Consider the following 15,420-nt stretch of genomic DNA (forward strand, 5'->3'; position numbering starts at 1 on the left):
GAATTGTATTAACTACAATATTATATATAAACTTCGTGATACTTCAAAAATTCGAACGATCCAATTTCGTTTAGGAGTAAAATAAGTTCAATGGATCGCGTGATCGGTTTATCAAATTTTTATTGTAGTCGTTACAAACGTTAAATGCGAAACGTCACTTTCTTGTATCTTACGCACTAACTCGCTCGGAACGAAGCGAATGCTCCAATAAATAAGTAAATATTTAATTAATAAAAGAAACAGAAAACGAATAAGAAACTCAAACTCAGTATCGAACGAAAGTCATCTAATGGAACATAATAAATGAGACGTACAAGTTTTGGTTCGTTTCTATCTGAATTGACGCTGCTTATTAGAACGATGCAATAAAAATGAAAAGAGAAATGTCGTACGCTAATTATACGTTATACACGAATTCCAAGGTGGCTGACGGAACGTCTTTCGTGCAGTGCGTTGCAATTAACAAGTTTAATTGTACATATTAAAATCAGCTAGTCAATTCACGTTGGTACTTACTAATTTTTGTTAAGAACAGAAAACTAAGTACTCGATATTTTGGCTGATACCTCGATAATAGAGGTTATACTTGTTCGCGTACTTTTTTTGCGTAAGCTATTATACTATACATTTTATTGGAAAATAGAACTGATTATCAGTTTCTTAAACGTACGGTGGTAGAAAATTAATACATATGTAGAAGCTGGCCTTCCCTTTCTGTCGCACAATCATGCTCACCCATCACGCACGCATACACACGTGTTTTTGCATAGTATTAACTGTACACGAAATATTACTTACACGACTACTATATACACTACGAGTTGCTTTTTCTCAATCATCCTTTCGTCTTTTTTAAAAATTCCCTTCTCCAAATTCAATCGAATCGATATTAATATAACGTCTAAAAATAGTGGATGCAATAACGATAATAAGAATAATGGAACACGTAAAATAAATACGTAGAACAGTACAACGTATTAGTTATACTGCCAGCCAAAAGTGTGCTAAATTCCATATACTTAAAAGATAATGTTTCCATTACTTAGCTTCGTTTAATATTAAATATGAAATGATAAAAGTTTGTAGCAAATTCAGTAACGCGAATTATACGTCTAACTTTATCGTAGATTATATATTGCTATCTTTGTACTATTTTTTTCTATCCAAACAAAATTTCTTTAATGAATAGGAGTTATTATTTTTAAGTTTGAATGGAAAATATCGAGACGATCGAATTCCAGATTTCAAAGTCTTTCAAAGTCGAATTTATTGCCCCATGCAATCAATGATATCGAGAGTTGATAAAAACTTAAATAACATGCCTAGTAGCATTAGAGACTGTTCGTTTATTATATCTTCCCCGTGAATTTGGAATCGCTTTAGGACTGATACAGACGAGCGATTTTTACCGAGCGTCAACTGCGACGATCGCATGTTGATCTTTGTCAATTTAATTGTAAAACAAAAAAAGAAACATCGCTCATCTGCATCGAGGCTTTGAATTCGTCTATTTTATATCCCGCTTCGTCAACTCTGAGGTCACAACATTATTATCATTACACAAATTCTTTCCTTCTCACTGTTTCCTATACATCTTTTCAGCTCTGGATATAATGATAAAACGGTCCCCTATCATAAAATCTGCGAAAGCTACTTTTCATCGCTTAATCTAACGTATTTACAATGTGTCGCATCATCCGTATGAATTCGAATAACTTCAAAGGTACATATCATGCAATAATTTATCTGCACTTCTTATCCGGTAGAAAGCGATCTTTCACGACAATTTTATGTTTCATTTTGTTTTAGAATACGTGAACATTTCACGAGCTGTGTTAATTAGAGATGAAACTAAAAAATGTAATTACTTCTACGTCGTTAACCAGATGTAATTACTTTTTTTACAATTCGTAAAAATCGAAATTCGAAACAATGTAAAATGTAATATACATATTTCAGTTTACTCACCACAGATGATCTATTCGATGAACGATCCGCTTCGTGAATGTTATTTCACATTAACTACCTTTAAAAAAAACAAGATTATATCTACTTCTCTAGCAGCGTTTAACCATCATTGAACTCATTCCCACGTATTCGTCCTTTCTCAAACAATATTTAACAACTCTGTCTTCCGACATATATATATATAGTCTCTTCAATTATTTAATCTCAATTTGGCACTCATTTCCTAGCGTCTTCACTGTCCTCTTCCGTGCTGTACCTAAGTGTAGAATAAACAAATTCTTCATTCGAGTTCTCGTTACCGTCGTCCTCCAACATTTCCTGCTGTATCACCAATTGATCTCCATCATCCATCATAATTACTGCTCTTTCTAGATCGATCGATTCGGCATCGTCACCTTCTTCTTGATCTGAATCTTCTACTTCATTTCCATCGACCCCTCCTAATTCATCCATCTCCGCGTTCTGGTTGACATCTTCCGATTCCTCTACCGTCTCATCGTTCCTATCGTCATCTTTCGTTTTCTCGAATTCATCGTTCTCTCGATTAGCCTCGACTTGCTCGTTATCTTCACGATCTGCCTCGATTTCTTCGCTCTCTTCAAATTCCATCTCCTCATCCAATTCGTCTTCGTTTTGCTCGTTAGCTTCGACATCCTCGTTCTCTTCGTACTCCTCAATTTCTTCGTTGTCTTCGACGGAATTTTCATCAGACTCGTTTTTCGTGTCCTCAGTATCTTCGTCACTGCGATTCACGAATGCCTCAGGCTCGAATTTAGAAGATTTGTTGTTGGGTAGATGATTTTCATAGAGGTTTATAGGTTTCGGAGAGAACTCCTCTTTGTTCCCAGCCGAGGGACTAAATTGGTGGCTTGCTGACTGCCCTGCAGGCGTGTTCTCAGCGAGCATAGGCATCATGGGACTAAGGACAGGAGGCTCGTCGTCGTCGTCGTCGGATAAATCTGCATGTTTTTCAGCTTCAGCGTTCTTAGTTTCTTGAAGATGACCTAGAAGGTAGTGTTGCATATTAGTCTGACCGATTTCCAAATTGTCTATCTCCTCTTGCGAATCTTCACTCTCAGAATTATATGTGACCTCTCCAGTCGCTCTGGATTCACCCTCCGATTCGTTCTCTTCTTCGACCTCGGTACTGCTACCACCACTTTCAGATTCCTCCGCATCGGATTCTATGTTCTCTTCTTCGTCCTCTTCCGCTTCGGATTCAAACTCGCCTTCCTCCACCTCTTCGATCATTCCATCATCAGCTATCAGACTTCCCTCTGCCTTTTCGTTATTCTGCAGTTGTTCCGCTTCTTCAATTTTCTCGGTGCAAGCGTGAACACTCTCGTCCGTGATATTCTTCCTGCACTTCGGACACCAAGTGCTAGTACCCGCGTGGCCGATGTGAATGCTCGTATGCAATAACAATTTACTGCGCGCGTTGTGATATCTGAAAAACATAAAATCATACAAAGTTATATCATTGTATAGAAATCGGCGATACGATGATCAAATAAATTCAGATACGATACCTGCCACAAATTTTGCACGTGAAATTATTTCCTTCGGTTGAAAGGATCGCCTCATGCGCGGCTTTCAAATGCTCCGAGAGATCATCATAGTCCTTACAAAGTTTCAGACACACTCCGCAAGTGACCGCAGCTTCCGTGCGATGGAAACGGATCAGGTGTTGCCACAAATGCTTCTTCGCTGGCCACTGTTTTCCGCACACCTCACAGGCACACTCCGTATTCGTCGATTCGTCGTACACTTTCCTGGAGTCTTTCCTCGAACATTTCATCGTCGACTTCGTCCTCTGCGGTAGCGGCATAAGATTGGGAAGAGGCCTCTGACCCGATAACTGGAGATTTATACCCTCGAACAGATTGAAATCGGGGATGTTCAAATTCGACGCGGGCTCTTCTTCGTTCTTGATCAAATTATTATTTTTCAAGAGACCATCTCTTCTCAACTTCTCGATTTGATTAGGAAACAATTCGTCCAGCCGTATGATTGGTTTGCAAGTTTCGACGTGGGTCCAGTACAACGTCTTCGTGTAAAATTGTTGTAAGCAATTTTTACAATAGAATTTTATCTTGCCCATTACTCTTTTCAGTTCTTCCGGCGGCAATCGTTCGAATATCGGCACCGGGTCTGTGTTGTGTACCTTTAGATAATGTACCGCGAGAGCATCGCCATTCACGAGCATTTCGGGACACATTTCGCAACTAAAAGTGCGCGACGGGGACTGCTTCTCCTCGTTCGGATCCTCGTATAACATGTCAACAAAATATTCAGAATCATCCGGCTCGTCTTTAACACTTCTAGGGGGAGAGCCCATGTCGGCAGGAGGCCTCCTACCAATTATTTCGAATCTAGTTTCTAACGCGGGAAGTTGATCTTGAGTAATATTGTGTATTGCTTGATAATGTTCGATGATTGACGATTTATCTGTGAAAACGGCTAGACACTGCTTGCAGGTCGAAAACACTTTCCCGTGACACTTTTTCGTGTGATCGAACGCCTTCCACTTGGAAGCATATTGTTTGCCGCAGACTTGACACGTATTGGGTTTCGTTAATACCATGGAATGTACATTCTCTACGTGGTTCTTGAGCTCTTTCGGGTCTCTCATCGGAATTAAACACACTCCGCAGGAAACGCCGATCTCATTGCGATGAAGCGACAGTACGTGCATTTTCAGTTTCAATTTATTCTCCACAGTGTCACCGCAGTAGTCACAGACATTTGGAGTCGTGTGATACCTATGATCTTTCTTGTGAGATTCTAAATCTTCCTGAGTCCTGAATAACTTTTTACAGGAACCAAAGTTACACGTCAAATCCGGATGATTCATATGTTTCATTCGATTATGCGTCATGATTCCCAATTTCGAAGTGACCGTTTCCTCGCAGAGATGGCAAGTATACGTGCTATGATGATTTTCAATGTGTTTCTGTAAACTCGCACGATCTTTGAATATTCTCTCACAGGCTCTGCATCTCGTTAATAACGCGCTTGGATCTTTCCTATAATTTTGACATCCTTTCATGTGTCTACGTAAGAGGTATCGTTTGTGGAATCCCTTGTTGCACTTTTCACAGTAGTGCAAATTGACTTCTTCGTTCTTGTACGTAGTGCTACCATTTGCGGAATCGTGTTCGTATCGATGGATCTTAGAGATGTGCGCCGCTAGATGATCTTTCGACGCACTGGTCTTCATGCAGTATGGACAAGTTATGTCTGCGTGGCCCTTATGAACTCTATTTACATGTTTCCATAAATGCGAGGTTCTTCCATAATACTTGTTGCATAGATCGCAGGGGAACAGACCGTGCACCATCCGCCTGTGATTGCATAATTTTTCTAAAGTAGCAAACACCATATCCGTGCAGAGCTCGCAACGCAGTTCCGGCTCCTTCGTTCCTCCATCGATTTTGTTCTCGCTGTTGTCCTCGTTTCCATTATCATAATTATCATCGAATCCGTGAATCTTCCTGTGCCTGGACATTTTAGATTTATTCGAATACGGCCTGCCGCAAATGTCGCAACTAAAATCGCCGTTCGTCAGCGGCCAGTGTTTCGACTTCACGTGATTGCTTAGTTGCAATACGTTCGGGAACACTTTTAAACAAACGCCGCAGATTAATGGTACGGTGTCCGAGTGAACGCCCATCACGTGTTTCCAGTAATCGACTCTGCTGCCCCAAAGCTTGCCGCAAATCTCGCAGGTGTTAGGCGACGAGCCTTGAATCGCATGATGTTGAGTGTGATCGTTTCGGAGAGACTTCGTAGCGAAGATTTTACCGCAATCCTCGCGGTCGCATTTTATGCTCGGCTCGTCTTCGTGCGTAGAACTGACGTGTAACCAACGTTCCCATTTGCTCGGATGAGAACTGCCACAGAGTTCGCAAACAAAGAACAGATGATACTGAGCCCGGTTTCCTCCGTTCATATTCGGCGAATTTAAATCACCCGTTGGTACCAATGGCTCCGACTTGTGCGCGTTCCTCTGATGTCTTATTAAATGATCTTCGGTAGGAAATGATTTATAACAGATGTGACAATCCACTTTGTCCATATCTTCTTCAAAATCGAGCATTTGTTCCGCGGTTTCATTACCGTTCATACTTTCCCCGTAATAATTAGTGTTCAACTGGACAAAAGTCGCAGGATCATAGCTTTGATCCAGGTTGTGTATCGACACGTGGGTGATCAATTTTTTCCTAGAGTCGTGCTGCCGGCCGCAAATGGTACAACTGTATCTTCTTTGCTCGGACAGCAATAATTTCGAGCCACCGTGATACAAGCTAACGTGGTTGAGAAGTTGCGTGTTGTCCGCGCAAATCTTTAGGCAAACGCCGCAAGCGAACGCAGCGAATTCTTTGTGAGTAGCGCGGATGTGGAGCCAGAGGGACGCGCGGTCATTGAAATCGCGGGTACAAACTTCGCAGACGAACACGGTCTCGATTTCGATAAGGTTCTCTTGTCCGCTCTCGTGCTCTTCTTCGTTCTCTATGTTCGCGTTCGGAGATAACGGCAAGGCCATCTTACCTTCGTATGAATCAAAATCTATGGATTCATTCCAACCTGGTAAGAACCTCTTCAAACATTTGTCGCTTTCTACGATCGGAGCTGGATCGATGCCATGCAAAGTTTGAATGTGCCTGCTCAGGGAAGACTTAAGCACAAAATCCTTTCTACACAGGATGCAAATAAACGGCTTGTCCGCATCGTGAACAGCTTCGTGTTCTTTTAAGTCTTCTACCGACGAAAACGCTTGAGGACAAGATTCGCAGTACCACTTCTTGGAATTTTGAGCATCGGTGTGTTCTATCAAGTAAAACGGGAAAAACGGGAAAAACGATTAAAGCACATTGAAACATTGTTAGCTTAACAAGTATAATCGTTGCATTTACCTGTTTTGAGATATTTGTTTGGCTTGCAGTTCATATATTTATCTTCGAAATCTCGTTTAAGAGACTCTCCTTTTGTTAATGCTTGCTTTAAAATTGTCAACTGAGGATTCTTTGCTAACTTTGCTTCCGCGTTTCTAAAAATGTACAATGCATATCATAAAGCAACTATCATTAGATCGCTGAAGTTTAGTATTCCAGTAAAATGCAGCTTACCTGTAGTCCTTGATATCATCATCGCTAGCAATGCTAGATGCTTCAGAGCTGTCCAGAATTTTATTATCACTAATTGTTTCGTTTTTCGTTGGCGTATCAAATCTCTGTCCTCCACAAATTTTACCGTGATTATTTAGTTCTACGATATCTGTACAAATCTTCCCGCATACGTTGCACTGGCATCTATTGTCCGGTTGAATTTCCGTAGGTGCTGGAAGGCCTGCGTGACGCGATTTTATATGTTCTTCTAAATTCGTTCGGGTCGAATAGATCCGCGAACAATAACCGCAGGTCACTGCCGGATGTCCTCTAATACAAATAATTATCACGATTATTATTATAGTCGCCCTCGTTATGACTTAAATTACGTATCATACATTTCTATTAGAAACCTAATGTTTCACCGAGCGACCGCTATTAGTCATCCTCTAGAATTATTTCCATCTTTTGCTTGGATCATGGACAAGCGAATTTGTACCTGTGAGTCGTGGAAACGTGTCCCCAACGATGCTTCGCGGTGGAATAAGATTTGTGACAGAGATCGCACTGATACGGCCTTTTATACGACGTATGATCGTCTGTGAGGACTTTTTCACCGATCACATCGCCGGCACCCACGTGAATACGTGCGTGCAAGGATAAATGGCCCTTCGAGCTAAATGCTTTATCGCATAAGGAACAAACGTAAACCTCGTGTTGTTGTTGAGACTGCTGTAATAAACGATATCATCAAATCCAAATAATTGGGTTTCTCGTTTACTTCAGTGTGCAAATATAATACCTCGGCTAAGTTGACAAACTTCTGCTGCCTCAATTCTGACTCTTCAGGCTCTTCCGCAACTATCGAGGTCATTTCCAAGAAATCGCTGGGATTCGTTTCCATATCCAACTCATATTCTTCCGAACGATGATCGTCGTTGTCATCCATCATCGTTCCTTCGAGGAATGTACAGAAATACAATTTTCCCCCAGTTTTAAAGGAAACCATGATCAAATTCAACAAGTACCTTCGTCTGTTCCACTGTTGTCAACCATGTCTTCAACATCGTGGTCCGCTTCCCCATCAGAATTCAATCTGGGTGGCGTGCCTAAGGCAGCATTGGGATTCACAATGGGAGCCTCTGGTATCAACAGTGGTATACTCTCCCTTCTTTCAAAGAGCTCTGAATCGTTACATGCCAAGGTGGTTGTAACATTTCCATTCTAAATGATTACCAAGGAAGTTTGTTTTTTATAATAAGAACGATTTTCGGTCACACGATTTAACTAACTTGAATTTTACCAATTCTGAGGGTGGTAGACACCTCTCCAGGAGGGCCACTGCATTGACGCATGCTGTTCGAAAATCGTAGAAATTTTCCAAATTGTACATGCAACGATAACAGAGGCATTTTGGTAGTCGATCATCTTCAGCAATCTGAAATGAAATACTCGATATGGAAAAGAACGTAGTTTAGCGAATATTTAATATTTATATTTTTACAAGATATTATTTGGCATACGTCTCTCATTAATAAAATCATTGAAAGGGCATCATGAAATTTTCCTTTAATGATAAAGACATTAAATATAATACAGAGAAATTATTTCAAAGCTGAAAATGCTGTTGAAAATTATGTAATATCAAGTAAACACAATATGTTGTGTTTTAATGCCAAATACAACATCGTAAAATAATACGATGTATATTTACTACCTGTGAAACACGAGTTATACAGTCACCGTCACGTATTTATTTCATTGAAAAAAAAAAGAAATACGAAACAAAACACGATTGAGGCGAAAGCGAAAGTACGACACGTTTAATAAAAAAAATATCAAAAATTCAACATAGTTTTCTATTAATAAAGAAGCTGAAGTTAAAATTCATATTAAACAACGAATAATAAAAAAATTATTAACAGAGACGTTCGATGAAATGGAAAAATTGATCAAACTTGAAGAAACGAAGACGTAAACCGAACTGTCGAACGAATCAATCGTATACTCCGCGAAAACAAAACATTGATAAAAGCGAAAATACTTTTGACAACCGTGTAGATAAATAGACGAAAGTTAACTGTCGAAATGTTAATATATTCGACAAGCGTCGAATGCACAGAAGGCATCGGGAGATCGACGCATTCTGTCGACGAGAAACGTAATCGTGGAAAAGAGGAAAACTGAGTGAACCTTAAACGGCAGACAGGCTTGTATTTTGTCAACGAGCTGTCTGTTCTTGCCCTCCTGACCGAAGATGTCCATCTTGACGGCGTCGTAGGATGCACAAAGTCTGCAGAGCTCCTGGTAGCGTTCCCTGGACTCCATCGTCGGCGTGGCCACGAAGACGGTGGCGATACTGGCCCGAGGATGTTGGATAATCCGGTGTCCCTCGTGGCAGTGAAACTGAAAAAGGCTCGTTTGGCCCGGACTCGGCCTTCTTCTCGTTCTCCCTCGGATCACATCCTCCGGAGCGGGGATCCACGGCTTGCTGCGACACCGCACGGCTTCCGTTTACGGGCTACTTCCTGACGATTTTCACGACAGCAAATGCCCCGGTCACCGCCATCTTGTACACAGGCACTTGTTTCGTCGCTCCGATCGTGCACGACCTCCTCCATTTCATCCGTACCCTCCATACTTCGAAGTATCCGTCACTTTCCTCAAAATTATCCACCGATTTTTCGACACTTAACAAACGACGAATTGTATTTTCGTTTTATATAAGGTCCAGTTCATATGGAATCGATCCCCTGAACTGTTCATTGTGGATTCTCAATAATACTTACTGCCAGACTGATTCACGATCCGATTGGTTTACCATCATCTGGTTATGGTCTTTTCTTAAATTCTTTGGAAGCAGTTAAGAGTACGTGGAACAGATTTATCTTTCATTGTTAACCTTTAACGAATTATTGACAGATACAAGAATTCCTATATCTAATAATTATTCTACTGAGGGATCCAGTTACAGATATAGTCAGACTTAAACTTGTATTGGTTTTTATACTTTAATTTAAAAAACTGTACAATAAAATTACATAAGGTTTTATAACAAATCTTACATTAACTTATATCTATTAGACGTTTCGATGTACATTTCCATGCTTACGAGTTATCAGCATTCTCTGTGTTCAAATCAACATGTGCAAAAACAAAATTCTTCCTTTTTAAGGAAGGTAGCGGTGCAGACCTTTGTTTGGCTAAAGAGGCCAAACGCTCTAACGATTTTTCTCCTCTTGCAAGAAACGAATGCTTCTTCATAGCAGTCTGAAATAATCAGTTTCATATTAATAACTTTTATTTTTTAAGCTGTAACGATAAATATCTCTGAAGAACTTACATGTATCACGTGTGTTTTATCACCAAATTTTGTAGCATTTATCATTTCTGCTATAGTACGAGGCATTCTTGACTCCACTTTAGAATCGATTGTTTCTACCAAAGTTTCTTCTTTTCGGTTCTCGTCAATACGCCTTTTCTTTACAATCTTCATGCCAACTTTAAATATTTGACTGTTTAAAGTGTCTTCGATCTCAGTACCTGAACTTGCCTGTTGCCAGAAAAGTTTGATTGTCATTATTGAAACATAAATCTTGTCATTTTCTTTCGTCGAAATTTATTTCACCACCTTCTTTTCTGCTAAAAACTTTTCCCTTTCGTATCTCATTTTACGCCAATTCACTTCCTCCTCATTGTCTGATAGATCCAGCAAGCCATCTTTCTCCTCCAATGGTTGAAGATCATTGTTATCATCCTGTTTATCTGTTAAATAGGAGATTAATGATAATTTATGGTGCACTGAATTTTTATGTACAGTCTCATACCTATATTTCTCCATCTGAATTTTCTTTCCCTCCCAGTTTCACTGTACAAATCTCCGTCTTCGAATAATAAATCCTGGAGCATTTTCACTTCTCTTTGGTCCTCGTCCAGCAGCTGCCTCATATGAAGCTTCCCTACTTGATCTTTCACTTGTGCCTCATCGATGTCTTCATCGTCTCCATCTTCCACTTCAAATTTATCTAACTCCTGTTCATCTTCGTCCGCAGAAACTTCACCTCCGTCGCTTTCACTGAGCTCAGCCTCCTCCTCTAAAAATTTAGCTGCATACTCTTTAATATTCTTCTTTGGTACAATTATTTCATTCTCATCCGAATCGTAATCTATAAATCTCTCATCATCGATTTCTTCTTCGACCTCTTCATCCTCGCTACTCGCTGCGGAGCCATTTTCTTCCTCATCTTCAGACACATTTAATTGTATCACCTTTTTCTTCTTCTTTGATCGTTTAATTTCTTCCGCTGCATCTTCTTCGTCGGAAGATAAAACTCGGAACTTATGACAAGGCGTCTTCTCCTTTAACTGTTCTTCTCGTTTCTTACCAGACTTTTCCTCTGAGATTTGCATATTCTGAGGTGCCTCGTTTAAACTGTCAACTAAATTCATATCGTTGTTTGGCTGCGTAGTAAACTTTCCTGAACATATGTCCAATAATTGGGAGTCGCTAACGTTGGTTTCTTTCGTAAAGTTCAGACCGAATTTACTCTCAGGAAATTTGCCGGAACATAAACCTATGAGATCTTCATCTAGGACATCTTCTTGAGTATTAATCAGCCTTGCAATGGAATCGAATCCGTGGCTGATCTGTTTCCCCTTTTTAGGAGTCTCTCCATCTTCTACATACGCGTTTAACGCTGTCAATTGTGTCGCGGGAGAGACAAGACTGAAGCTATTGGATTTAGTTTGTGGCGTCTGAATTGTTTTCGGAACTTGAGAAATTGAAATATTACTTTCGCTTTCGTTGCTGTTTCTACGAAACATGTTCAGCGACGTGGTTCGAGGAAGATTATCTTCACGATCATTTTTATCACTGTCAATCATCGAAGATCTTGAATCCTCTTCTAAGGGTACTATGATACGTTTAAACGTTTTATTCTGCTCATTAGTATCACTGTCCTCATCTTCATCTTCGTCTTCCAAGCCGAGCTTTTCCTCTTGTGCATCGTCTTCATCTTCGTCCTCGATGTCATCGGTATCGTTTTCGATGTCATCCTCACTGACTTCAGCTTCATAGTCTATAAACGCGCTCCTTTTCTTCTTTTCTTTCTTCATATGCACGTCATCCTCTATCGGTTCATCTTCGTCGCTTTTGTGAGATTCTGTACTCGGTGAATAAACTTCAGTGAAACTATCTTCTTCGTTTATGCTTTCGTTCCACTCTATTTCTTGCTCCTTCATTTCTTGTTCTCTCAGCTTCCATTCTTCGTCACGCTTTAATGCCATTTTATGCTTCAATTCTTCTTTCAATTTCACTAACTTCGCTCCCGGCTTGTTCAACTTCGGATCTTCTTCTACTGTGTTTGGCAATCGATACGGAAGCGTTTCTTTAACTATTGACATGCCGTTAGGAGATTCTTTCACTTGTACAGTCGTAACGTTAGTCTCCTTAACGCGCTCATTGGCTTTTGAATGTTTATGTACAAATCGGTCTATCAAATCGTCTATCCCTTTCTTAGACGGCCTGACATCGCTCGTTAAGTCTATCAGTGTGCCTGGATTGCCTCTTAATTTAGGTTTCATGTTCCACAAGGTCTTATTCTGATTAATATTCGGCGAGTCATCGAACTTCGGTGGTGGCAATCCATATTCCTTATAATCGTCGGATTCATCTGTGTCTACTCCCAATGATAATTTGATCATGTTTGCATAATCCTCGCTCACTTTCGAAGTCGAGGCTGTCGATTCTTTGTTCAAATTTTCTGAACTCTGTTTATCGGTTTCAATTACGTCTGCTGTTTCATTATCAGAGGCATGTTTTTGTAACAAATCAACTGTTTTCGGAATTATCTCGAGCTTGGAATGACTTTCTATTGTTGCGAAGTCACTTGTATCTACTTCGTCGTTTACTATTTTTTTATTATCTTCAATTTCAGCTATTTCAGTTAAAGTTATATCCATTGCACTTTCACTATCCGCTTCTTTAGCACTTTCAAATATAATTAAATTATCCTTACTAATTAATTTAGACGAAGTATCATCCTCAAGAAACTTCGGCACGCGTTCTCTACTTACTTGTTCCTCATTTATATTTTCTCTATTTATTTCTACAGGTTCGGTTAAAGTAACATCCATCACATTTGTATTATCCCTCTCATCATTACTTTCAGTTCCTGTTGAATCATCTTCCGTAAACAATTTTCGGGAAACGTTATCCTTTTTCGCCTCCTGTATGCATGTTGCATTCATCTCCTCTTTATTTTTTTTTAGAACACAGCCTTCTTCTTCCTCTGAATCGGAGGACTTGTAAAACACTTCTGCTTCTTTCTCTTTTTCTTTTAACATTTCACTTAAGAAGAAAAAGATTTGATTTGAATATAATAATATTTAATAGATATTTTAACTAAGAGAAATACTTACTCGACAATGGCAGAGGACATCTTCAATTTGGCTGCCATTGTAGGTGCTTTTGGAAGAACTGACATTACCTTTTTCCTGCTTAAAAATTCTTGCAATGTCCTTTGTTTTGGCCTGTGATATGGAAGCGAAATCCTTGACTCTCTTATCAGACGTTGAGTCTCACTTTTTATTTGTTTCATGGCTTCCTCTTTAGAAGCTCTTACTGAAAGCTGTGATATTAAATATGTAGTATAATGTTGTATAAAACTAAGCCAAAAGTAAATACTCCACCTACTTTTTTCTTTTCAGGTTTTGAACTTTCACTTTTATGCTTCTTCGTTTTCTTATTATACATATCAGGACTCAAAGGCTCTTCATCCTGTCTTCCTTCTTGATCATCCTCTTCTGATTCTGAATCTATTAAAGATTGAAATCTACTTTTCATCTGTGAAACAACTTTGTTCGAAGCTGTTCCTTCAGTGTCACTGCCAATACTGTCATTGGAATCACTGTCAAAGAATTTGTTAATAATTCTTGTATTCTTTGACTGCTTTCTAGATTTACTCTCCTGTTCAGAATCTGATATTTCACTTTCCGATTCATCGCGGACAGGTTCCTTCTTACTTGATCTAGAAAATATTTCTTCATCTTCTGAGTCGCTGTTCACAATCCTAAGTTTCTTATTGCTAACATTAATGTTTTCAAGTCTTTTATTCTCGCGATCGGAAGATTGTTCATGTTTATCCTTATTAGATATATCAGTGTCTGTTTCACTGTCTAAATCATTGTTCTGTCTTTTGTCTACCTGCTCAAGCTCTTTTTCTCTTATTTTGTTACATACCACTCCTTCACTGTTATCAGTGCCAAAATTATTAACTTCAGTATTCGACCCACTACTTTTCAGAACAAGTGCCTCATCCTCAGTTTCTAAAGTTTTGTCAGTCGTAGTGTGCTCATTATTAGAACAAATTTTCATTTCATAGGATAGATCCCTCTCTTCCTTGTGATTTTCCAATTCCTTCACAAATCCTGATTGTCTAAGCTCGCATTGTACGTTTGATTCATTTTCGGCACTGTCCATTGTTATAATTTATTAAAACCTTCTTTTCTTCGATAATTATACTTCTGAAAATACAAGTTTTTCAAGCCTGATTTATCACACGTGGTGGAAGTTTCAAGTTTGATTAAGTGAATTGTCATGCGTGGTTGAAGTTCCTTCATTTAAATACGTAAATAAAGTAAAAATTGTGTAAAATTTCGTCAGAGAACATTCGTAAAATAAATCATAAATGACACTGACACCAAATACTTCTACGTTACGTTCTACGTGTTTTGGTCAACAAATTTGGCGCGAAACTAGCATATACTATATATACATAGGTTCATGTTCATGGTATATATATCTCACGTCGCGTAGGAACTTTAGGATAGAGATAACTGGAGATTTAATTCAATCTCATATAAATTGCTGGAAGCACTAGGGGAAGCACACTGGAAGCAGTGTCTGTGTTTACAAATAATGTAAATATTTGTGGATTCGCAAGCTACACAAAAACTGTATAAATTAGAGTGTACTTTTCCTGTGAAATATCAAGAATTTGTATTGTATTATGAAAATTAATACACGTGTATCGAAACTACAAAGTCTTTATTAAGAATGTCATTTGAAATGAATATTTCTTGCGATCCAGGTGATTTTACTAATCAAACAGCGACAATATTACGCGGCTTGGGTGCACCTGAATTAATACCGAAATGCAAGAAAAGAAAAATATCGACTAAGGTGTTACATGAACTCAATGTACAAGAATTGGTAATGTTAGGTAAATTAATTTTTAATTACACGTATCCAGATTCAATTCGATTAAAAGATATGACTAGAAATAGACAAGACATTTATTTGCTTATATAAAAAAATCTTCGCTGCACGATTATATACCTGTCT

General features: G+C 39.0%; 1 protein-coding gene across 1 annotated transcript; it reads right to left on the bottom strand.

Moving 5' to 3' along the window:
- Positions 1-103: 103 nt before the first annotated feature.
- Positions 104-14,556, bottom strand: LOC108626685 (uncharacterized). Its single transcript, XM_026815072.1, has 16 exons — positions 13,771-14,556; positions 13,497-13,705; positions 10,904-13,425; positions 10,708-10,841; positions 10,420-10,629; positions 10,189-10,346; positions 9,709-9,766; positions 9,270-9,590; positions 8,380-8,514; positions 8,105-8,300; positions 7,879-8,033; positions 7,576-7,808; positions 7,098-7,406; positions 6,885-7,018; positions 3,498-6,798; positions 104-3,415 (listed from the first exon to the last, which is right to left on the bottom strand). Exons 1-16 carry the CDS (start codon positions 14,554-14,556, stop codon positions 2,185-2,187), a joined length of 10,092 nt encoding a protein of 3,363 aa, XP_026670873.1. The 3' UTR covers positions 104-2,184.
- Between the last annotated feature and the right edge of the window lie 864 nt (positions 14,557-15,420).

This window comes from Ceratina calcarata, unplaced genomic scaffold (assembly GCF_001652005.2).
Source record: "Ceratina calcarata isolate Rehan_Ccalc_2016 unplaced genomic scaffold, ASM165200v1 scaffold428.2, whole genome shotgun sequence".
Classification (NCBI taxonomy): Eukaryota; Metazoa; Arthropoda; class Insecta; order Hymenoptera; family Apidae; genus Ceratina; species Ceratina calcarata.

Coding starts and splice junctions, on each gene's coding strand:
- LOC108626685 (XM_026815072.1), bottom strand. CDS start 14,556: ATGGACAGTGCCGAAAATGAATCAAACGTACAATGCGAGCTTAGACAA. Junction 7,019..7,097: donor GATGATATCAAGGACTACAG/GTAAGCTGCATT, acceptor GTACATTTTTAG/AAACGCGGAAGCAAAGTTAG. Junction 6,799..6,884: donor AAACAAATATCTCAAAACAG/GTAAATGCAACG, acceptor TTTACTTGATAG/AACACACCGATGCTCAAAAT.